Below are 26,371 nucleotides of genomic sequence, written 5' to 3'. Positions count from 1 at the left end.
AAGCAGGGAGAAGTGACCCTTGGATTTGGCTGACAGCAGGTCATTGGTGACTTTCACTAGGGCAGTCTCAGTGGAATGAAGTGGGCGAAAGCCAGATTGAAGGGGATCTAGGATGGAGTGGTCAGACAGGTAGCTGGTGAGACGCCTGTAAACCAGCCGTTCTAGTATTTTAGAGGCAAATGGGAGAAGAGAGATAGGGCGGTAGCTTGTGGGAGATAAAGGGTCCAGGTTAGGTTTTTTAAGAATAGGCGAGACCAGAGCGTGTTTAAAGGGTGAGGGAAAGATGCCAGTAGAAAGAGATAGGTTAAAGAGGTGAGCAAGATGGGAGCAGCCAGTGGGGGAGAGGGAACTGAGAAGACGGGAGGGGAAGGGGAGAAGGTCCAAGGGACAGGTAGAGGGGGGAGAGGATGAGATGAGGGAGTGGACTTCCTCAGCTGTAGTAGGGCAGAAGGATGACAGAGTGGGGTAGTTGGTAGGGGAGGATGATTGGGGTGGGTGGGCAGCAGAGGGGGTATGGAAGGAGATATCATGTCGGATTACCTCAATTTTAGATAGGAAGAAGGAGGCAAAGTCAGTGGCAGTGAGGGATGAAGGGAGGAGGGGTGGTGCAGGGCGAAGTAGAGTGTTGAAAGTTTCAAAGAGACGTCGGGGATTGGAGGAATGGGAAGAGATGAGAGATTTGAAGAAAGATTGTTTGGTATAGGAGAGAGCAGCGCTGTAGGAGGAGAGAATAAACTTGAAATGGAGGAAGTCTTCCAGAGAGTGAGATTTCCTCCAGAGGCGTTCAGCAGAGCGTGCACATTTTTGTGCATTTAAGATCCAAACAGCAGGATATAGGTGCTTATTTATGACCATCTGCATCTGAGGATGCTAATGTGATGCAATAATATCAGCCAATCCATAATACGATAATTGATTAGATCGCATGGATGTATTCATTATCACATGCAGGGACAGAGCTCTGAACAGAAGAACCCCATAATCACCAGCCCTTGACGGAGCATCCAATATTGTTCCCTGACTGTAGGAGAGGATTTTTTTTTTCCCCCACAGTGATCAGTCTATGACACCCATGCTGATCACACTGGCTGGGTTCCTGCAAAGCTTTCTCTGCCTAGCAGAAGGCTGTGATTATGCTATCTAAGGATGGCGTTATTATCACAGGACTCACTGAGGTATTGTTGTAATTTTTATTTATTTTTTTCAAATTGAGTAAATTCAGCCAGATCACATTTTGCATTATAAGAATGGGAAATACAATCTGGTTGCTAAAAAAAAAAAAAAGAAGCAAATTAAAGAGTTTGGAGTAGTTCTTCACGAAAATGTCTCCAAATGTCCTTTAATACTTTTAGGTTAAACCAAAATAATGCAAAATTATGTGAAAATACTATTTTTTCACATTCATTTAGTTCAGATAATATTAATAAATCTGCCCCTTAGTATCCCGCATTCTAGAGTCTGGAAATAAATATATGTGTGTGGGTGTGTAATAAAATACTTTATTCTAATTGTTCTAAAAATGTAAAATGTTTTCTATAATATGTCTGCTCGGAATGCCTTATTTTTACTATACCAACTGCTTCTGTACAATATTTGTTTCATAAATCCTCTTTTAAATGTTAAAAAATGATGTTTTTAAAGATTGAGATGTTGCCATTTATACATTACATTATTAGTCACATTATCTAGCACCTTGGAATCCCCGAACAAGACTCATGTTTGTTAATTTTTTTCCTTTTTTATATATATAATAAGTCACAAATATGAAACTTTTTTAAACAGTTGTTTTCTCCTCAAGGATCAATATAGTTTCTGCAGACAGAGCATCGCCAGACACAACTTGCAGAGGGAATTCTTCATCAAGGCACTCATTATAATTATGTGTATCTTCTACTGACCTATTTTGTGTCTGTGAATCAATGTCATTCATATCTGAAGTTTGCTTCATCCAGCTGAAGACACCATACAGTAAGGTAAGACATAGACAAATGACAGATAAACTAACAACTGTGACCGTTGTTGTGCTGTACTTTACAGCAACTTTTGAGTATGCAAAGTTTATTTCTTTTTCTTGGACCCTAGGTCTGGTGACATGTACCAGATTTGATATTTCAGATTGGTGTGATGCTTTATCAGTTGAGCAGATTGCAATGTAAATCAGGACACCCATGTCTGCAGTAGTGTTCCCAAGTTCAAATGAGAATCTCTCTCTGTTGCCGGCATTCTTTGGCTGTAGAGTGGAAGCATTGATGTTTACAGAGCTAGAGAACTGTTTTCTTAAATCGAGTGGACTGTTGCTCATTCGAATGTCATAACTTGATGCTGAAAGAGACAAAAAACAATTGTCAATAGAAGCAGTAATGTGGTTATCACATATTGGGGCAGATAAACTAAGGACGGTATTCAATCTCGGATGCTATTTCCACTGGGAGAAATAGTGGTCGTTGCCTATTCAATGCTGCCGTTTCCGACAGCATTGAAGGCAGATTTATTTATTTATTATTAATTAACAGTTTCTTATATAGCGCACACAAATTACGCAGCACTTTACAGAGCATAGTTATAATCAAAAACACATAACAAATTACGGTACTTGTGTACAATCACGGCTCCCACGATGTGCATCGTATACGGAAAAATCGCATTGCATGCGATCGCATGCGATCTGATGCGATGCGATGCCATTTTTCATTGAAATTATGGACATGACTTGAAATCATGTAAAATGCACCCCAAATGTCATTTTTCACACTGTACCACCCCCACTATTAACGCCAACCCGAAGCGTGGCAAGCGCCGCGAGCCCGCAAGGGGCGGCGGTACGTGTCCTATGACCTTTTCATACCCCCACTATCCACATCGGCGTGGAGTTGAGAATAGAAAGTGTGGCGAGCGCAGCGAGCCCCGCAAGGGGACACGGATACCTGTGAAGCCCGCGAGGGGACACGGATACCTGTGAAGGTATCCGCGTCCCCTCGCCTCGCTGCGCTCGCCACACTTTCTATTCTGAACTCCAATGCCGATGTGGATAGTGGGGGTATGAAAAGGTCGTAGGACGCGTACCGCCGCCGCTCGCCACGCTTCGGGTTGGCGTTGATAGTGGGGGTGGTACAGTGTGAAAAATTACATTTGGGGTGCATTTTACATGATTTCAAGTCATGTCCATAATTTCAGTGAAAAATTGCATCGCATCAGATCGCATGCGATCTCATGCGATCGCATGCGATTTTTACCAAAAATGCATCAAACCACGGTAAAATCGCATCGCATGCCACTACATATGGCATGCGATGGCATGCGATAGGAGCCGTGAAAGTACACAAGTACCCAAATTACAGTACAAGACAGTTTAGGACAAGTAAATAGTTAATATGGATAGTTGCATCAGGGGACAGGACACTGAAGCAATCATCAGGGTGGCAGTGGTTTATATATTCTAAGAAAGGCACATGAGGAGAGAGGGCCCTGCTCGTGAGAGCTTACATTCTAAAGGGGAGGGTTAGACAGACAGGGGTGACACAGAAGGGGAAGAAGTGAGCATAAACAGTAGGTTAGGATGAGAGATGGTCAGCTTTTATGCAGGAGGGTATAAAACCCTTGCAACAAAACAGATCTGGTTTTAAAAAGTTGGATGGTCGAGTTCACAGTCATCCTGAGGAAGTCGGAATAAACACAATTCAGGAAAATGCGACTTACCATCACCATTGATCCATGACCACTACTCCTGAGTCCATAGAGCATCAAAAGAACTAGTATTGCGACCAATCATCTTTGTGGAATGCCTAGCCCTATCCCTAAATGCACCAGATGTCAAAGTGGATTCGCCTTAAGGAATCCTGAGCTCTTGAAAATATAGAGCACATTGGGACTACTGGAGACTTACCTGCAAATATTGGGACAGCTACATCCCTAACTACTTTAGAGCCCACTAGTGGCCACTCTATTACTATGGGAATGGTAATATAAAATGACTGTCTTCTACCCAGTTGGAAAAGCTTTGACATTTAAAAGGTATTCCCACCCAGCAGCATAATATATTACTATTTTAATACATATGTAATTGTTGTATTTTAATTTGTGATTTATTTTAGTTAATAGATTTTTCAATGTGAACAGTCTTGTACATCATTCAGCCAGCGCTGGCATACTCTTTTTTTTAATTACCTTGTAGTTTCTAGGGGAGAGACTACCCCTTGCCAAATGCTGATAATTGCGCACCAGACAATACCACTTTTCGACAATCCATCTGTTTTTGCCGACATACCCAGTTTCCGACACTTGACAGCCAGAAAATTGAATTCCGGCTGTCGAGTTACATTCGAGCTGAGCGATAACGGCCCGGGATTCTGACTGACAGGACATTCCGACAGTCGTAATCCTGGATTGAATTCCCCCCTAAGCCTGAGAGAGTGATGCAGTGGAGAGAGATAAAGTGCAAACAATGAGCTGTTTTGGTCATTTTGCAAACACAGCCTGTAACATAGCAGTTAGAAGCTGATAGCTGGTACTTTATCTCTCCCCAAGGCTTAGTACATATACCCTGTAGACCACAAAGCTGACAAGCACTTAGAGTGGCGAGGAAAGAGAGTCCTGGTCTCTCTCACTACCTATAAAGCTGCACTGTGCTAAAGAAGACCACGGCCTTATATTAAGGAGCCTCAGATCTTTGGGAGGCACCCGTACCCATTAGCGCAATATTTCACATTATGAGCGGTCTGTTTTGTGTAATGTACAATAATTTGAAGTCAGGAATAGGAACTGATGCAACAGACAAAACTTACCAGCTCCCTGATCATAATCGTCCCCTGGTGCCGTCCAAGACAACACCACGTAATCATTTCCCATCCTTGCTTCAAGATCAACTATTTTACATGGTGGAAAAACATCCTCTAATGCGGCATACTGGGAGACATTAGACACCATAAAACTGCCTAAAAACAGGATCCTGCTGAAGGTTTCATTTAAGGTTTGAGCTTCACCACTGATTAGCGGTTTAGGTGGATTCATGTTGATAGTACCTGCAATCAGTAATGATGACACAATTATAAATCTTTTAAAAGACAGAAAATAAATATTTCAATATTGGCCAAAAAAAAATAATAACCTTGTGCCAGGTATTTGATATACGTTTTTTTTTCAACTTAAAATTGATATAAATTGATATTGCAGATCGGAGAAGGTCGCCCATTGTAGAATATACTGTAGTATTATAGACCAAATCAAGAGATCCCTTTACCAAAGGTTCTAAAAATGAAAAGAGGTGATGTAACCCATAGCAATCAATCAGATTCTGTCTATCATTTCTCTGTTGTATCCTAGAAAATTATAGACAGAATCTGATTGGTTGCTATGGGCAACATCCTCTCTCTTCATTTTAAGAACATTTGGGAAATATAATGGAGGCAAAAGGTATGAGCATCGATCAATAGGAGGTCTGTGCTATGTAAGACACCACTTGTTGTAGTAGACAGATTTTGGGCCTGATTCAGATTTATATGTAAACCCATTTGCTTTGTGGTTGAGTGATTATTATCTGACTGCACAGGCATTTGCATTACACCGCACATGTACTGCAATGCTCCTGCAACAGGAATTACAGCTGGATTTATAAGCAAAGTGACAGTCAGGGGCCATTTAAGGGGAGGCAACAAGAAGTAGATAAAAAAAATTCAGACAGGTTATGAAATTGTTTAGGGCATGTCTGAGCCTGCGACTGCGATCACATATACGGTTAACATGTGTCTGGCGTCTTACTTGGTGCAGTCATGCTTTGTCACGATGAGGCTAGCACAATCAATGCTATAACTTGGTGGGAGGGTGCAGCAGTCTCATGATTTGCACACTCACTGCACACTCAATGCATACACACTCTCAGCAGCAGCATTAGCATAATCAGGCCCATTGTACCCTTCTCTATTAATCCATTGTAGTTTGACATTTCTCATTGCTGAATATATATATATATATATATATATATATATATATATATGATTTTTAATGCAACTTCTGTGGCTTTCAATATACTGTAAAATCTTCCTAGGTGACAAGTATGTTGTGTTAAGTTAGTATAATGTGCTCACCATTTTGTATGTATCCGGGAACGTACATGGCTCCACTACTCTTCATGGGCATTAAGGAGACATCGTTTGTCCACTCGGCAAGAATTTTCAACATATGTCTACCATTGTGCCGGAACCAAAACACATATATGGAATATATGCCATCATCCTTGGTAATGTCAGCACCTGAATTTCATATAGAGCTCATATGAACCTATAGTTGGCAATAAGAAAAAAACAAATTCTTTCCAATGGCTAAGGGTTAACAATTCATAAGCTAATGACTGTTTGGGATAATGACATGCACCATACGCAGTGTTCTAGAAAAACTGTGGAAGTTTCAACAATGGAAGGCTATGGTGAAGAAAGCAACCAGAAGTGTGTCACGTGAGCAGTCAGGCAAGATGGTGGCAAGTGCTGTGAAGAAGTAGTTGTGTGCTCTCGTATTATGTAATACTAGTTCTGCACAATGACAGTTATAGCGATTTGGGAAATAAACACAGACTACACAATCCATCTGCATGAGAAATAAAAAATAAAAAAACCTGATGGGGAACAGGAAAAAGCCCCTGATGTTAGTACTAAATCATTAGGCTTGTTGTAACTTCTGTAATAAAGGTTGTGCTATAAAACTGCTGTTTTACCTGCACCATTATCATTGAGTGTTAAAATGATAGGATCTCCATCTTCTGATTCGATGACAGCTGTCACATTAGCTCCCAGTATGGCAGTAAATCCTTGTTTAAGCTCTACAAATAACATCGTTGGATGTGGAGAACTGACTGTGTGATTGAACTTGTCAGCTGAAACAGCCACAGGCGGTGTGATTTTCGATGATGGTCTTGAGGCCACTAAAATGCCAAGAGCTTGCAGGTCATGCACTGAGTTTGTTATTTTATAGGTCCAAGTTCCACCCTGAATTAGATAAATATAAATGGATTTAAATTGTCAACATTAAAGATTAAAACTTGTTTAGTCTAAAATAGCCAGATATTGTGCAACCACGTTTTTCGTAATTTCATATAAAATTTGTTATAAAAGTACACTAAAACGAACAGTAAATATAATTAAAATAAAAAGGGAATTTAAAACATCAATCTAACAAACATGACTGTTATAGGATGACTGAATTTGCAATATTTCAACATTTACGTCTAAGTGTTTTATGATTGGATTTGTATCTGAATAAACTTCAGAATATTAACTACAGGTTGTGAAATGTCACCTGGGCAGTTCCTGGAATTCTTAGATGAGAGACATGCGAGACGTGGTCATGTTCCAGCTCTTTATTTGTGTAATTGTATCCTGTGGGATCCTGAATAATAATATTAGGAGGATCAGGGGCCAGCCAGGTAATAATGAAGGATGTGTCATTCCGCACAGTGGTGTCTATAAATACAGAGCCAGATAAGTGACCTGAAACTTCAATGCGCTTCACAACACTGGCTATCTAGAAGCAAAAGAAATGGAATCAGTAAATTAATAATTAGGAGATTTATTGACATACAGTACTGTAACAGGTTTGGAAATGAAGAAATCTGATGTAATTAATGAGCATGCCTTAAAATGCACTGATAAAATGTTGTCTAGCTCAGAATAAATTATATATGTTTTCTTCAATAATCTCACCTTTATAAATGGGTCAACAGTAGTTCCATGTATTGGGGTTATTTCAGTAAAAGCTCCAATTAAATTGTCTGATTCCACACTATCCAAGGCAAAGAACATTGTTCCTCCTTATACATAAAAATAAATACAACAGACATCACTGCATTATAGAGACAGCTGCATGATGTACTAAAAGTAGTCCAACAAATTATTGCCATGTGACATTTGTGGTCTCTTCTTACATAGTACATAGGCCTAAATGGGTGCCGGATGACTGGCAGACAGTCGAGATTCAGACGGTCAGTACTCCGACATCGGAATCCTGACTGTTTAAATGCCTGATAGTCGGGATCCCGACTGACAGAGACTATTCTCCCTTGGGGTGTGGATCAGTTGGGCACCAGCAAGTTGTTAGACAGTCATTAGGTCGACACATTAGGTTGACATGCATTTAGGTTGACATGTGTCTAGGTCAACATGCAGGAAGGTCGACATGAGTCTAGGTCGACATGGGTTAGCTCTACGGGGTCATAAGGTCGACATGGGTTAGGTCGTCAGTCAAAAGGTTGACAGGGTCTTTCATTGTTTTTTGATCCAAATGTCAATACAGTCGACAGGGACACAGGATAAAGTGCACTACGTCGCCAATTATACAGAGGGCAACCTGGGTTTAACCCTTCTTATAACCAGGGTTAAATTGCCGGGTTGGTCGACCCATGTTATAAGCTTTGGTGCTTTCACACTGTACCTCGATCCTGTAGACACGTCAGCAACTTGGCGATAACCCGGACTGAGGTGCGGTGTAAAAGGGGTAAAAGTAATGTGATCCCTGAGCAAATAGAGAACTGCCTAATACCCCTTTCCCACTGCAGCTCTTAAATGGTAAACTGCCATTTTTTTAGCCTTTTTAAACAGGTAGAGCTGCAGTGGGAAAGCTCCAGGGTGCTTTACCCGTTTAACAAATACCAGTATTTGTTAAACGGGTAAAAAGCAGTGTCCTACCCGTTTAAGACCCCTTTTTTTGGCAGTCTTAAATTCCCCCTCCCCTGGTACCTGTCCTGCCCCCCCACACCCCCCCCCCCTGGTACCCGGCAACAGGAACTAGCTAGCTACCCATTCGTGATGATGCTTTCATGCACATGCCGACTCGCTGCCCTGGTACGCCCCCCGTTGCCTACTCTGCCTACCGCACTGCCTGGATCCCCAGTGCCCCAGCTGTTTGTGCACCAGCTGCAGCCTCCTCTTGCATCATGCTCCTGCATCATGCTTTTATGCACATGCTGACTAGCAGCCCTGGCACGCCCGCTGCCTACTCTGCCTACCGTGCTGCCCGGATCGCTGCCAGGTACCAGTGGAGGAGGGGAGCGGGGGTACCAAGTACCAGGGGGGGGGGGGTACCAGCTGCAAGGTAGCAGGGGAGGGGTGGGGGACAGGGTGCCAGCTGCAAGGTATCAGGGGAGGAGGGGAGCGGGACTACAAGCTGCCGGGTAGCAGGGGAGGGAAGGGGGTGGGGGGAGCAGGACAGGTACCAGGGGAGGGGTGGTATATTACTGGTGAATTACTGTTTATGCAGTTTTTGTACCTTGCAAAACGGGTTCAATGTGAAAGGTACAAAAACGGTAATTAACCAGTAATATACCGTTTACAACATGCAAAAAAAAGGGGTTTCAGACTCACACCCGTTTTAAAGTCCCATTTAACAATACTGGGTCTTTACCCGTTTCTGCAGTGGGAAAGCAGCATAAAGGTGCCCATACACATTACAATTATTGTTAGGAAACAAGTACCCAATATTGTATACAATATCGCATCTCATCGCATCTCTGTTTTGCGATTAGATGAGATCTAGTGCAAAAAGTATGTGCAGCACATACTTTTTGTACTAGATCTCATCTCATCGCAAAACCGAGATGCGATATTGTATACAATATTGTATACAACAGGGACGTGCAGTCAGGGGAGGCAGTGCCTCCCCTGTCATTAATGATAAACATAATACAATAATACAAAGAAAATACTTATGACACATATTATGTGTCATAAGTATAAGCTTTATATCATGCTATTAATTTTTACACCATCATTTTTTTTTTTATTATTGTTTTGGAGGCATTGGGAGCCTGGCTGTATGCCGTGCCTGGCTGTATGCTGCTATTTTCAATTCAAGTCTCCCACTGGACCTGTAGCCAATAGGCGCTCGCAATCCAGCAGCAACCAATGCTGCTTCTGACTGGCTGCTGGACCGTAAGAGCCTATTGGCTAGCAGTCCAGCGGGAGACTTGAATTGAAAATAGCGAAGGATAGCCCGCACAGAGGGGAGCGGGCGAGCTGGGCGGGTTGCACGGCTCCGGCACCCTGTGATCTTTTGGTGTCCAGAGCTCGTACTCCGCCGGCTCCGCCCTCGCTACACCCCTGGCTCTACTGTCACTAATAGTACTGGTATAGTCATAGGCGTGCGCACGGGGGGTGCCAGGGGTGCACAGGCACCTCCTAATGACCGGCACCCCCCCCCGCACGAACGCAGCACTGTCCTCCCCTGCCAGCAGCAGTGTGGAGCTGCCCGGCGGCTGCCTGTCGCCGGAAGCAGTTTCCGGCGCCAGGACCTGCATCTATGTGCTCCGGCCCCACAGCCAGCAGCTCCTTAAGCAGGGAGACGGGGTCACCTGCGGCAGCGCTCCTCACTACGAGTCCTCCTCCCCGCTTACTAACCAGGAGCACCATCTGACACGGGGGTCACCTGCAGGCTGCAGCAACGCTCCCTCCTCATCAGCCAAGTTCCTTCCCCCGGCGCCCCCTCCCCTCATCTGCCTGGCAGCAGCAGCTTTGTCCCCAGCCCACACACTGCTGCAGTGGCAGCTAGCTCTCGCCTTCCTCCACAGACTCCAGGCTGCTCTGTCATTTATACATGACACTGCATATATACTGTAGCACAATGGGGCATTAAATGTGTATGTAACTACAGGGGGCATTAAGTATGTGGCACTACAGGGCCATTATATGTGTGGCACTATGGGGGCAGTATGATGTGTGGCACTATGGGGGCAGTATGTATGTGGCACTATTGGGGCATTGTGTGTGGCACTACAGGGGCATTATGCATGTGGCACTATGCGGGGCATAATGTATGTAGAACTAAGGGGGGCATTATATGTGGGTAACGAGCATGTAATCCCCCCCAGACAATGAGCATATATCCCCTTGCCCCTTGGGCAACAGGCATGTAGTTCCTATGGCAATAAGCATGCAACCCCCCACCCATGTGAAGGGGCATGTAACCCCCTGGCATGGAGCATGTAAACCCTGGCATCGAACATGTAACTCCTGACAACGAGCATGTAGGTAAGCGCACTTATATGGCATAATAAGTAATGGGCATTATGGTGTGTGGCATAATGTATAATGAGCAATATGGTGCATGGTATAATATGTAATGTATACACTTATACACCATATAAGTGTGGTGTAATGGGTAATTTGGTGTGTGGCATACTGTGTAATTGGCATTGCTGTGTGTGGAATAATGTGTAATGAGCATTACAGCATATGGTATAATGTAATAGGCAATTCGGTGTGGGCGTAATATGTCATGGGCATTATGGTGTGGGATGTAATAGGTAATTGGCATAACAGTGTGTGGCTTAATATGTAATTGGTATTATAGTACCTTTATGTGGCCTAATATGTAATTGGCATTATGGTGTGAAGCAAAATTGGCATAACAGTGTGAGGCGTAACTAGTAATGAACATCACAGTGTGGGGCGCAACGTGTAATGGGTATTACAATGTGTGGTATAATGTGTAAGGCATATGGTATACTATGTAATGGCTGTGTGATGTGCAATAGGCATTATGGTGTAAATTTTTGGCGCATGCCTTTGGCGCGCACTGTCGCTATTGTCAAGTCCTGGCATAATGTGTAATGGCATTATGGTGTGTGACATTATATGTAATGGCCATTACAGTGTGCGGAATTATGTGTAATGGTCATTATACTTTAAATTTTTGCAGCACTCCTTAGGTGCACACTGTCCCTGTTTATAGTATATGAGGGGGGGGGGATGATTCACTCTGAAGTGCATATACATAAATAAGTCACCTATTTATTTTGCATTTATGCCCATTAGGTCGTGATGGACACGCCCAGTAGGCGGCGATGGACACGCCCCTCCAATGGTGCACCCCCTAAAAAAATGGGCTGCGCACGCCTATGGGTATAGTACAATTATGTATATCTATAAAGTTACTCACCTGTCAATTCTGATAATAGTTCCAGTTCAGGATCTGCATTGGACCCTACAGCAATTGTGTGAATAACCGTGCCACTCTTGGTCACTTCTGATAAACATTTATATATATTTCTGTCACTTCCACTGACAACCAGGATGATTTCAGAACCTTCTGTATGACCATCCAGATCTTTGATCACCTGGAATAATAAAAACTATTGTTTAATGCCTTAACATGCTTTTTTCAATTGAATATAGGTTTGTTTAATCATACCTGCAAATTTTCACGACTTTATCTAGAAAAAACTCAATGATATCCTTTAAATTATAAAAATAATCATATTTATATGTTTTATATTCTGTGCCACTAAAAAGTAAAAAAAAAATAAAGTAATGTCATCTAAAAGATTTTTAATTTCATTTATATTTGATATTTCATTTATATTTTTTTAGTAGAACAGTGTAAGACAAAAAGCATCAGACTTTCTGGGCAATGGACAAAACAAACATCACTCCTAATATAATTTCTAAATGACGATACCACTTTATGTATTCTTTGTAAAGATCGCCTTACACTACTGCGATTTGGCTGATTTCATCTAATCACGATGCATTTGATTAATAAATCGGGTAAAATCAGGCAAATTGCATGCATTCTTGATCTGCTCTTATCTGGAGCACAGTCCCATGCGTATTGGATTGAAAGCACCTTGAAAGAAAGTACTGCATGTAGGATCTGTTGGATCAGACAACCTCCAGCAGCACTTTCTGGGATCGCATGTGATATATCACATGCAAAAGAACCATCGCATGCGACTCTGCCTCCCGGAAAGGTCCTGGGCGGTTCAAGGGTACCGTGTGCGACTTCTCCTCTCAGAGTAGTGTATGGGGGCATTAAGCTATTCATTATTCTATGGGCAGTATTCAATGAGAAAAATTCGCCCTGTTTTACTGCGAATTTGTGCTTTTTTCGCCTTGGACGGAGCATTTTGCTCTCCAAAAGCGAGTAACCCTATTCAATGTGAAATATTCGCCGTCTTTCTAAGTGATTTTCGCCGTCTCTCTCCGTGTAGCAATTCTCCATCTTTTCATGGAGAGCTGGAATGTGAACTTTTAAACTAAAAGGTTTTTTTTTTTTAATTTTGGTGTCAAAAAAATCAGGATTTTTTTTCTGTGAAGGGGCATGTTATTTTTATTCATGTGCTTATAGCACATGAATATATATTTAATTTTAAAAAAAATATTTTTTTTATTGCACGGAGAATATTTCACGTTGAATACTGCCCAAAGGCTCATTCTTACTTCCTAATAAAGAATGTTAGATACAGTATCCCATTCATTGGTTCAGATGAGATTATGGTGCCTTAGGAGAAAAACACACTTTATACTCACTTTTGTTGCATTTTTAACACTAGTGAGAACACATCAAATACAGATTTTACTTCCATTTTAAAGATCACTGTATTTCCTGAAATTTCAAAAATTGCAACAGCAAAAAACAAAGGAAAAATCACCATTGGATTGGATATAGTAATACAACAAACAATGGGCATAAAACACATGAAAAAAACACCAGTTGGCAGCTGCCTGAAGTGGATGATAAATAAACATGAACTGATTGCAGAGGAGACTGATCTGTATCAACGACTGACCATAGCTAGTTATGGACGTCAAGTACAAACCTACATCAGAGATCAGACCATATTTCGTTTTTCCAATATGATGGATAAACAAATACATGCTAATTTCTGTTCCAGACAATGTCCTATTACCATTCTAAATGCAAATTTTCCAAGAGTCTAATGGTGTGTACACTCTTGTACAATTTAGACCATATTACAATTTAGACTATATATACAATTTAGACTATTACCGTGAGTTGGGGTACACCCATATTATAAAGATACCTTTACACAACTTTCACATTTATACTCTTGGTGAGTGAGGTACGCTGTTTCAGCCCCTCACATATTACTAACACACAGTGTACCACAAATCTACACATGTTGTACATTTTTTTCTTTTCCGAGTGTATCTAAGAAGACACGTTCACTTTCAAGAAATCACGGAACATCACTAAAAGATACCTGTACGCGTTTTGTACCAGCTTACATAAATGTGAGTCTGGTACGCACCAGGGGCGTAACTAAGCCTCCGCATCCCCCGCCATGGCGGGGAGGCGCAGAGTAACTGTGGGCGCCTGGGGGGCTGCGGTCCTATAGTTACCCGCTGCACTGCTGCCCGGCCGCATCTGCAGTCACTGTCCCGTCACTCGCTTCCGGCGCCGGCTCCTGCTGATAATGAAAAGTGACACTTAGAAAATGGCTGCCCCCGTATTGCAGACAGTTTTGGCAGCCATTTTCTAAGAGTCACTTTTCATTATCAGCAGGAGCCGGCGCCGGGAGCGAGTGACGGGACAGTGACGCAGATGCGGCCGGGCAGCAGCGCAGCGGTGACTGAGGGAGACTGGACGGGACAGTGACCGTCAGGTAAGAGTATGGGGGGGGGGGGGGGCGCGCCGAAAAATTTGGCGGGGGGGGCGCAAAATATATAGTTACGCCACTGGTACGCACATTCAGCTTTTCTTCATTTTATTGAATAGCACCCTCCGTTTGTTAACACGGATAAAGAGTGAAATAACCACACATATTCTAAAAAAGTATTTTTATTATTTATTTTTCATTTATCACGGACATTCATCTATATCTGAAATGGGTAACTTGGATCGGGACCCTAATACCACCAAAGAGACTGTATAAGAAAGGAGGACTACATCTTATAAAACCTCTGAGTATTCTTTGTGCCTCGTTGTATATTAGTTCCATATTCTTTTTCTGTTTGTATAACAAAAGGCACAACTGCCAACTGACCGTGGCTGATTAATTATATATGAAGGGGCAATATTCTAATATTAATATGAGGTGAACACCTATGATATTTGTATGTCTCACCTTCTAGAATGTCCTAGTCAATTCTCATATGCACAAAAAGTAAATTCTCATAAGCATATAACTGAAGATTTCCATTATATCAAGGGCTAGGCACAATTTCTTTAAAAAAAAAAAAAGGAATCAGAGGGTCCAAAACCTCTGGCAATGCTTGCGGTTTCTCACACTGCCATCTATGTCTGTTCCACTCTCCCTTGCTGGTTCGCCTGATATCTGTCCTGATATCTGTGCAGGCGCATGGTGCGTGCACCCACGGTGACCTTTCAGGTCACCGGGTGCACGCACTCATGGCAGCGAGGGGGAGATGGGCAGGGAGCGCCGGGCTGCCCCATTACCATATGGGAACGCCCAGCGTTCCATGGGCGTTTCCATGAGAACGCTGGGCATTCTCATGGTAATGAGGCAGTGACGCAGGTGTGTGGGCCGGGTAGCTGACATCACCGGATGTCAGCTGCCCGCCCATATCACGCCAGCGTGCACGCAAATGTAAGTAACTCAAAAGTCACTTATATATGCGACCGACCATCGAATGATGTGGGCGGACACCCCAGCAAAGCGAATGGATGTTTATGCAAAACATCCATTCGCTGCTGTGCGGGCGGCGGGGGGGCGTGCATTCGCCAGGCGGGGTTTGGTGGACTCGCAAGGCTGCGAATTCGCAGCCTTGCGAATCAACCTGAATAACCCCCCATAGCTTCCATAGGAAGAACAAAAAGTCTCACATCTGTACAAACTATTTAGCAAACCATTTTTCATAGATATTTACCTGCAAGCCGGATAAAACTCCTTTACAGATAGATAGTCCTCCACCAGCTGTGTTTGGAAGGAATGAAGTAAGATTCCATCTTACATCATCATTGACAATATGACGTAAAGGACTTTTTACTTCTGTTGTTTCATTAAATGTGACAATGCCAACATGGGAGCCACCTTCAATAATGTGCTGAATAAAGATGGCTGCTGCTTGACGTAGCCGTTGTATTCGCATACCCTACTTATAGGAGAGTAAAGCATATGTATCACAAGATACCACAACAGAACATTCTTTTATATAAACATGTGATATTGACATTTCTAGTTTTGAAGAAGGTTTGGTCTGTCTCCAGCTAAGGTATATTAAATAAATATATTAATATTTAATCCAAATGTGGTAAGTTGAACTATTGCCATTATGGAAATGCCAGATTTACAAACTTAGTAACACAAATCTGCAAAACTGATATTTTTAGTGTGGCAAGATTATTACAGAATTCAATTTTTTATTTAAAAGGGGTGAGTTTGGTACAACAATCAAGAGCCGTTGCTTCTTGGACTTGCCCACTTAGATACCTCACTCTGGGCGAGATGTGTCAAACCTTGGAGAAAAAGTGGAGATAAAACATTGTTGAATTGGCCCATAGGGGTAACCCCTAGTAGGCCCAACTGCCTGGGGCCCCCACCTCCAATTATAAGGATCACGATCTCGACTGTGGATATGAATTATACATACGTTACTTTATACTGCACAGGAATATGGTGTATCTTCCACAGTGCATTGCTGTTATTAATCTGGCACATTATCATGCAAGCATTAGCAGTATTTACTATATTTTACTATACTATTTACTGTCTAATGGTACGTCTGTAGCAGCTAGCCACACCTCCTCTGGAGACTGGCCACACCCCTATCACTTCATTCCCAGTGAGCCCTCCATGCCCCAGTCTGACACTGGATAAAATACCAACGAATCAGCTTCTGATATTTTACAGGCTGTGTTTGATTTGTTAGTACCTTATCTATATACCATGTTATCTCTCCTCAGGGTTTGCTACCCCCCCCATCCCCACCCCAATGTACAGTAGTACCTGGTATAGTGGTCCAATATCTAAGTGAGACTCAACTCGCTAATATCTGAGCGCTCCGCTGATCAGCTTTGGCTCACTTTATAATCATTTTCACATTAAATCACAGATATGTAAAGTACATTTACTGGTTGAGTTATTTGTATTTTTGTTTTCAATATTAATGTTACAATAACAGAGATAATTACGGTGTTCATGTTGTCAGAGATATCCAAAATCAGACAGACCACCCTTGCTCTAGATTGAAGCAGTGAGAAAGAAGGTGGCGGTGGGAGCTCCATGCCAGACATTGGTAGCGTAGATTTAAAGTCATCTGAACTCTTAATTACGTCCCAAGTGCTGCGATAGCTGCACATTTTATTCTGCATATTTGGGGCCTCCGTATCATGGTCATGATCATTGCAAAATTCTACGACCTGTAAAAAGTAGATTTAAAAGAGTTTGATTTTGAAGACTATAGATAAAAAATATAGATAGAATAAAAAAAATACAAAAAAATTTGGATGTCACTTCGGCAGACCAAGTACTGCAAGTCGCTATGAGGAAACCGCTAGGCTGTGGCATGTACAACCAAACCTATTAAGTGTAACAGCAATTACATTTGGTATAAGGTAAATATACTGACGAGAATTACACTGGTGGACAAGCTCGAGGTACAAACTACAGGTGGCCATACACTACTGCGAGAAGTCGCTGCAGTGTGTGTGTGTTCGATCCCCCTTAAGCCACCCGAAACCTCCCTGGGTGGCAGGATCACATGCGATACAATGCATAGGTTCTTCTGATGGGAAGGAGGCCGAAATGGACATCGGATGGGCACAGCAGTTCCGGCCACTGATTCTGATCCGATGCGCACCGCTTCTTCTGTTTCAGGCACGGTGCCTCGCTGCACTCGGCACACTATTTTATTCTCCCGCCACGCCCTGGTGGATGGTAGGGCATGAAATACCGCCTGTTGGCACATGTTGGCTCCAAAAAAAGCAGTGAAAAACCCCATGTCAACCTTTTTGCTTGTCAACCTTCTTGTTTGTCGACCTAGTGGTGTCGACTTAATGGTTGTCTACCTTTTTGCTGTAGACCCGTTGTCCGGATGCCCTCCCGACACTCTGCTTGGCCGCACAGCATACAGGGATATGGGGATGTGTCACAATACCAGGCCCTTATGACTTGTGGCAAGATCGCATGACCGTATACCATGCTCCCTTACCCGGCATGTGTAGAGTAAATATGCTAGGGCTGGTTTAAGGCTTCACTGCTTCAGTACATCCATGGTGCTAGCTAAGCCCACTATTTGCAGTTGCTTGATTACTGTATTATCAGTTGACTTACAGTAAAATAAACAGACATCTGGACAATGGGATGCCTAGTAGAGGGTAGGTTTTTGTTATGATCTTTTCTTGGGGGGTGACTACAGGTATACATTACTGGAAATTTGTGTTTAAACCAAACCCTAGTTATATCATTTGTAGTTACTTACGGAAGATAGTGCTTGCATGTACATTATAGAGGTTTTCATTTTTTGGGTACTGTTAACTAAAAACATGCACCCTTCTTCTAAATTCCCCGTCTGTGGGTTAACGATGCAGTCTCCATCAGAGCAGGAGCGTTCCTTACATATATACATACCAGCCAGCTCAGAGGAACACCTAAAATGAAATACATCATGTTACATAAGATGTACATTTTTAGTACAAATACTAACTTTTCTGAGAGGAAATGCACCGGTAACCAAGACAATGAAAAAAAAAAAAAAAAGCGATTTAATATACTCTTATTGCAACACCGTGACATTTACAGAATCTTTTTTGACATAAATAAAACAGCAATAACGATTTATATGTAAAAAAAAGGACATCTAACTTTTTATTTTCGTCACAGATGGATCATCTTAACACCACATTTGAGGAGGGGGCCCAACCAGACCCTGCACCTCTAAAGAATGTATATATATTTCTCATACTTTTTATGGTACATGCACACACAACCCCTTCCAACGGATGGCGGGTCTTGGCGGCTGACGATTTTATTGCCAGCCCTCGCTAAACAATGACGGGCGCTACATCTGTACCTAATTTTTCGAGTTTAGTAAACTTTATTTGTGTTTTTATTTGATTTATAAGGAAATTATTTCGAGGTATACTGGCTGCAAGAATCAGCACATACCAGCTACACTGTTTATTGTATCATTCTTCAGTGTAGGATTTTCAATTTAAGCTGGGTACATACTAAAAGATTAATCTGTCCAATATGTTTGGTGAGAATCTGGTAATGCATGGAGGTGATGGAGCATATGACAATCAACCAGTAAGTAAAAATATATTGCTTCCCTCAGCACACTGTATTAGTAACCAGTCTTGAACAATACATGACAACAGAATTCGGTACTTGTTTCCTAGCACGGCGCCCGTCGGGTTGATCGCATCCTTAAATTTAAGGTACTTTAGGCATGCGATCGACGCGATGGACCCGATTTTATGTCAATCACCAGTGTATTTGCCGGTGAAAGACAAAATCGCATTGATCGGGTCCATTATAATGGGCCGCGATGCGACCAACCCGATTTTCTCATAGAGAATAATGTTAAATTATTTTTAAAGTAAAAATCGGGTTGTTCAACCCGATTTTACATAGGGAACAATGGGAAATGGTCCAATATGGCCAATTTCTCATTGTATAGGGTTAGAAAGTATGGTTAATGGCCCCCCATTGTTAACGCCACCCCACTATTGACGCCAACCCGAAGCGTGGCGAGCGCAGTGAGCCCGCGAGGGGCGACGGTACGCGTCCTCCGACCTTTTCATACCCCCACTATCCACGTCGGCGGAAAAGGTCGGATGACGCGTACCGCCACGCTTTGGGTTGGCGTTAATAGTGGGGTGGCGTTAACAATGGGGGGCCATTTCAACCATCAGGGGGGGTTTGCTATTAAAATGGGGGGGTTTTGGGACTTTTTACATTGAAATCAATGTAAAATCGGGTCTCAGGGACCATTTTACATTGATTCCAATGTAAAAATCGGGTCGGTCGCATCGCATGCAATTTGGTTGGCATGCGATGGACGCGATTTTTCCGATCCGATCAATACATTCAAAATCGTGGGCGCCGTGCTAGGAAACAAGTACCCAGAATTCAGACATACTGTATTGGTTACATATATTTGCACAAATTTATGTGTAAGCCCCCAAGCCATCGTCAAGGCTTCTCTATATTGGGGAGGGGGGGGGTATATTGGGGGCCCCTGGCGATATACCAGGGTGCGGCACCCCAAAAAAACAGCATAAGCCAGAAATCCCAGAGCAGTACACCAGTGAAAATACTAGTGTTAATAAATATTAGTGATAGCAATCCAAAGCTATATATAGAAAGTAAGAGAAAAAAAAATGAAGTGTAATTAAAATATTAAAGAAATAGTGTTAGTGAGAGAATAAAAATAGTGCTAAGTGTTAAAACCACCAGGGACTGCCGGAAGTTGAAGGGAAAGTTAGACATAACCATGATTGTAAGCAGATCTTTCTGATGTAAGTCACCTTAAAGGTGACCATACATCAGAAAGTTCCTTTCGGGCATTCTGAACAAAATTGGTCAAAATTTATTTCAGTGTGTTTGCGACGAACTACAAATGATGATGCACATACCCGCCAGTTGTTCAACAAGTTTGTTCTTCAACTGTGCAAGCAGCCCAATTTGGATATCTTACAAAAAGAGCCTATAAACTGTAGCTAGATCTTTCATCTTTCGTCTTTTGTCAATATCTTTTATCAACATCTTTCGCACAAAAGATTTAACCCACACAGTCTTTAATGTGGCTGTCAGAAATCCCTATTAGTTATATTACCATTAATTCAGGTTTTGGTATATAGGGAGGTGCTGCCCAGGAATTAGTATAATTATACACAAAAAAAGGAAAGAAAAAAGAATTAAAAAAATTGTACAGTGTGTATGCACCTTTAGTCTAGGGCTTCACACAGATTTCACACACTGGGAAAATCATTCAGTGGTGAGTGGCTGTAAATGGATCTGAAGGCAAATCTCTTATGCAGCTACTTTTCACAAGTCATGCTAATTCATTCGGCGTATACCCGATCACTATTTCCATTTTTAAAGTATAATGGAATTTGCTGTGCTACACATATATATATATATATATATATATATATATATATATATATATATATATATATATATATATATATAGGGTGCAATCCCCGTCCTGGGATCAGGCACAGGGGAAGGAAAACGGCACTCGCGGATTTTTGTAATTATATTTTATAAATTTATGGTGACATCAGATACAGCATACCGACGTTTCAAGGCTTGTCAGCCTTTTCTTCAGGATGCGCTGTAAAGTGCATATAGTGCCACTGCACTAGCACTATATGCACTTTACAGCGCATCCTGAAGAAAAGGCTGACAAGCCTTGAAACGTCGGTATGCTGTATCTGATGTCACCATAAATTTATAAAATATAATTACAAAAATCCGCGAGTGCCGTTTTCCTTCCCCTGTGCCTGATCCCAGGACGGGGATTGCACCCTGTATCAAACGACATTAAGGGCACCGCGGTAAGTGACTACATCGTCCGGAGTGCCGAACAACACAAAAGATTATATATATATATATATATATATATATATATATATATATATGTAATAAATAAATAAATAATTAATTCACACCTATTGCTGAAGTGTACAGATGGACTTTAATGCACAACCTGAGTCACAATTTCTCATATACTGTATTACAGGGTGTCATAGATTTTGTCAATGTGTATTTTAATAGTAGAGGTGTGGTAATGTATATAATGTGCAGAATGTGAGGCAAATGCTGTCATAATGTTCAGTTAGTTCATATAGTAATTATTTTTAAAACTGAATTACTTACTTTGTTGCTTTAATTTTGTTTTCATTTGAAACAAAAAAGGGTTTGTCATAATTGTATTCATCAAACACACCCCATCGATAGTGGGCCCATTCATGGACAAATACTCTTCCTGAAAAATAGAAAATAAAGTCAAGAAAAAAAAAATGAAATTGAAAAAAACAGATGAAAACTATTTGGTGGCATTGCAAGCTCGGAAATTAATCAGAAAATCTAGTTGTGATGATATGGCCCAGCATTATAAAACTTCACAGCGGGAGCCTGTGAGAAGGGGTGTGGTGTTGTGTCCGCTAGGCCATGCCCCAGTACCAAATGGACCCCACGTACATGCTATGCAGAACAGCAATGCCAGAGTGTCTCCCCTCCACCTTCCCAAGGCAACAGGTGTGACAGAAACAGTGCTCAAAAAGCAGAATTGTCCTGCTGAAATCAGGATGATGGGAGTTCTGGTTTGTGAAAGTAATTGTCATTACTATCAGCGAACATTTTCACCAGCCTTATACTTGGTGCAAGAGACCCATCAGAAATCAATCAGAACACAATACGCTGTTAATTCTGAACCGCTGCCTACTGTGAACGCCACATTGCTGCCCAGTCACACCCACTGATGTGCAAGTGGAGAGGAGAATGAGACATTTACATGCCTTGCTACAGAACATAACAATTATGGAAAGTAATAATCTATCCATAATGTGCAATTCTAAAACATAGTATGACAACATTCAAAATGTCAAGAACTATAATGTTGATAACACAATTAGGGTTAAGCTGTTAAGCGCACTTTTGGCTTATGATTTTGACTAGATAATCAAAATCGTATAATAAGTTAGCCATGCATATCGTACTGATGCACAGCCCCATGAGGTCAGTATCACAAGATTATGCAGGCAGGCAAATTTTGACTATAGTTATGTGTACAGTGTTTTTGGCCATAGGCCAAATATCACAGTCAAAACTGTAAGTGAACATAGTCAAAATTGTATAGTCAAAATCGTCCATGAACCAGAATTGCACTTTGTGTACACACATTTTGACTGTAGGAAAGGAGGGACAGGCACTAGCGGTAAAGCTAGGGTGAGACTGCTGGATCAGATCATTGCCAGATCCAGAGGACACCAATGTATCGCTGAAGCAGCTACCGAATAGGTGGAGCTGCTACACCACTTGGACAGTTTTGTTTAAAATCTAATTATCAGGACTGGGGTCCTTGGCGTTCCCAGTAGTGACACTAGGGATCCAGTGATTGGAGCTTGGAGCTTGGTGGATAAAGGGGAGGCTTTAAGTAGTTCCTGCAGAAGTGAGAGGACTGGCTTTATGTGAACTCAAGACAGAGGCATGTAGTCACACATGCTGTTGATTCTCAAAGAACCGATCCCAGCGCTGACCGTCCGAGCGGGGAGCGACGCTGCGGAGGAGAGAGGCGGCGATTAGAAATTGGCGCATTTATGGCCGCCAATGGAAAACGCCACCCACGGCGTTTAAACACTGGCGCCATTTGGGAGCCAATCACGGCTCCCGAATGGCGAGCCAATAGGAAACGGCCGCGGTGAGCCAATCAGCACTCGCCGCGCCGTACTCTGCCCCGCCTCCGGCGTCTGATGTCAGGCGCCGCCGGGAGGCAAAGGAGGAAGCACCCACGCTGGCGGAGCGCCCCGGCTGAAGATTGCTGGAGGAAGAGGACGGCGGCGACGGAGTGAAGAACTCCGGCGGCCGCTGAAGAGGCCAGAAGACGCCGGGATCAAGCCAGAAGATCTCCGGCGCCTCCTGGAGGAAGAAAGGAAGCGGCGCCGCCGCTGGCCAGGACAGGCCAGCGGCAGAAGAAAGAAGATGGCGGCCATCACCGGAGAGGCCAGCAGGGGTGGAAAGCAGAAGAGCTGACAAAGCTCCCCCCTGCGGCCTCTCCCAACCCCAGGTAGGCGGCCCTTGAGCCACCTACCCCTACCCTAGACCACCGGGTGTCAGGCACTAGGCCCGTGGGTACTTTCAGGCCCCTCCGGCCTGTGGGCATTCTAGTCGGGCCCTCTTGGCCCGGGGGCATATAATTGTTGGGCACTCCTGGCCCTTTGTTTATTTGGTTGGGTCCTCCTGGCCCAAGGACTCCCCTGTGGCCCCACTAGGTCGGGCATTAGGCCCGTGGCGCCAATTAGCCGGGCACTAGGCCCGTGGCACCACAGCCGGGCGCTAGGCCCAAGGCCCCCATAATTGGCATCATGGTGTGCAGTGTAATGGGCATCACGGTGTGTTGTAATGGGCATCATGGTGCGCAGTGTAATTGGCATCACGGCGTAATGGGCATCGTGGTGTAATGGGCATCACAGTGTGCGGCGTATTGTGTAATTGGCATCACGGTGTATGGTGTAATGGGCATCAGGGTGTGTGGCGTTTTGTGTAATTGGCATCACGGTGTGTGGCGTAATTATGGGCATCATGGTGTGCAGTGTAATGGGCATCACGGTGTGCGGCGCATTGTGTAATTGACATTATTGTGTGCAGCGTAATGGGCATCATGGTGTGCGGTGTAATGGGCATCACGGTGTGCAGCGTATTGTGTCATTGCCATCACGGTGTATGGCATAATTATGGGCATCATGGGGTGTAGTATAATGGGCATCACGGTGAGCGGCGTATTGTGTAATTGACATTACAGTGTGCAGCGTAATGGGCATCATGGTGTGCGGTGTAATGGGCATCACGGTGTGCGGCTTATTGTGTAATTGGCATCACTGTGTGCGGCATAATGTGTAATTGGCATTACAGATAAACAGTGTTTAATGATTTAAGTAGCCTGTAAAAATGCAGGGACTGATCTATCAATCAATTTATACAGCACTGCTATAATACTGGAAGATTGGAATAGGTGCGCTGACTCAATCTGCAAGCACACAGTACAATCACGGTAAGACCACGCCCCCTGCTGATAAGCCACGCCCCCAATTTTGTTTATTTAAAAAAAAATTGTGTGTGTGGGGGGGGGGGGGGGGGGTGACACCATGAGTTACTACACCGGGTGACACCAACCCTAGTGACGCCACTACTGTGTGGACTGTGGTTGGAGGATCTACAGCCAGCTGACTGCAGGTGTTATGGTGGCACCCAGTGTCCATACCAGTGGTAGAACAAAATACAATGAGGACACTGACAAATGACACATGCACATGCCCTCTGTAGAAAAAAACACCATTGCACTATTAAATCTACTAATGATGCCAAATTAGGCCCCAAATTATTTATGGCCAAAGTGGTAGGCATTGCTGGTGGCTGCTATTCATAAAACATGTGAACAATCAAAAGCACAACTGCACATCACCACATAACTGCCCCTAAGGAGGCACAATTTTTTTTAGTTTAACATTTATTTTCCAAATGAATAAATAAAAAACCTTTAAACCTAGTGGTGCCATGAAATGAAAATGCTGACACTCAGTAGTCTTCACAGTTCAAATTATTGATTTTTTAAAAATATTACACTCTACTAGTAGATTTCGAACCATCTCGTGATGGTTCTATTAACGTCCTGGCCTCCATCCCCATCCTGCCATAGTTAACCTGTGATGGGTCCCCTTTTCAGCTGTCATGCCACCATTAGTAGAAGCCATTAGGTGGGTAAAAATGGGGTTACAGGCTCCCACTAAGCATGTCAGAGATATTACAACAGTCTTCCACAATTACTAAAAAAGATATCACAGTTCTGTTTTTCCAAGTAAAAAACGAATATTCTCATCCTTTTTTACTGTGTCTCAAAATGCAGATGCATTAGTAATAACCACAGCAGAATCTAATACAATAACGCACTAGATCATGTCATTTTAATCCAGAGTCCTAGATTAGGCAATAACCCATTAAATGCGTTTCAGCTATTCAATGGTTACAGTAGCTGTGTTTTAGTTACATCTGATGAAACACACTGTGCGAAAGAATACATTGTGATCACACAATATGATTTTCTTTTAAAGCTCTGATTCTTACCATGTGGTCCGTAAACTGGAAGAAGACGATCATCAGTTAAAAAATCAGGAGTAAAATGTATGTATTCTCCACTATTTCCACATCCTCTATAGTGCAATGTGTAAGGATCATTTCTATAATTTACATTTGGGCTGCTAATAATTACATTGGCCTAAAGACACAGACAAAAAAAACAGAACTGACATTACTTATATTGTAAGTAAAACTTAAACGTGGATTATTCTACACAAGGCTTCTTGTCTCTCAAAATACTTGTACACATTAATATGGACTGGAGCTTATTCTCATCTTAAACAACATGTTGGAAATTTAACAGGCTCCCATTGCAAGTCCTAAGGACAAACCAACACCAGAAACACACAGAACTAAAAGGAGTTTTTTTCTTATATTCAACTCAAGTTTGATATTTTTATCTCATTAGCTGGGGTCTATTTACTAAGACATGGAGAGAGATAAAGTGGTCAGAGATATACTACCAGCCAATCAAGCTCCTGCCAAACACAGCATGTAACATGGCACTTAGGAGCTGATTGGCTGATACTTTATCTCCAGCTACAAATCTAATTTCTCCCATGCTTCACCCATTCACTGGAACTCTGGGGTAGATGTTCTTAGCCTTGAGAGTGATAAAGTGAAGATATTTAAAGTACCAACCAATCAGCTCCTAGCTGTCATGTTATAGGCTGTATTTAAATGACTTTTAGGAGGTGATTGGTTGGTGGTTTATCATTCTTCACTGTATCACTCTTAGGGGTAGATGTATGAAGCAGTGATAAGGGAGGAGAAGTTATAAAGTGCCTGGTACTTTATTACCATGCTACATGTTAAGTCACAGGTTGG

The 26,371-nt window shown here is 42.6% G+C and overlaps 1 protein-coding gene across 1 annotated transcript in view; it reads right to left on the bottom strand.

Annotated features, from left to right (window-relative positions):
• Nucleotides 1-1,541: 1,541 nt before the first annotated feature.
• The window catches only part of LOC146027272 (calcium-activated chloride channel regulator 1-like), a 36,066-nt gene continuing 11,236 nt past the window's right edge, over nucleotides 1,542-26,371 (bottom strand). The window contains exons 3-14 of the mRNA XM_083158212.1: nucleotides 25,532-25,682; nucleotides 21,569-21,677; nucleotides 18,162-18,330; nucleotides 16,873-17,100; nucleotides 15,609-15,833; nucleotides 11,917-12,094; nucleotides 7,689-7,795; nucleotides 7,285-7,509; nucleotides 6,704-6,974; nucleotides 6,081-6,245; nucleotides 4,782-5,018; nucleotides 1,542-2,322 (exon numbers count right to left, since the gene is read on the bottom strand). Of these exons, the coding sequence (XP_083014338.1) occupies nucleotides 1,775-2,322; nucleotides 4,782-5,018; nucleotides 6,081-6,245; nucleotides 6,704-6,974; nucleotides 7,285-7,509; nucleotides 7,689-7,795; nucleotides 11,917-12,094; nucleotides 15,609-15,833; nucleotides 16,873-17,100; nucleotides 18,162-18,330; nucleotides 21,569-21,677; nucleotides 25,532-25,682 (2,613 nt within the window). The 3' untranslated portion in view covers nucleotides 1,542-1,774. The remainder of the gene's footprint in view (nucleotides 2,323-4,781; nucleotides 5,019-6,080; nucleotides 6,246-6,703; nucleotides 6,975-7,284; nucleotides 7,510-7,688; nucleotides 7,796-11,916; nucleotides 12,095-15,608; nucleotides 15,834-16,872; nucleotides 17,101-18,161; nucleotides 18,331-21,568; nucleotides 21,678-25,531; nucleotides 25,683-26,371) is intronic.

The sequence above is a fragment of the Crinia signifera genome, chromosome 8 (assembly GCF_055691185.1).
Source record: "Crinia signifera chromosome 8, ASM5569118v1, whole genome shotgun sequence".
NCBI classification, from domain to species: domain Eukaryota; kingdom Metazoa; phylum Chordata; class Amphibia; order Anura; family Myobatrachidae; genus Crinia; species Crinia signifera.
This window is presented reverse-complemented; position numbering and strand designations above follow the sequence as displayed.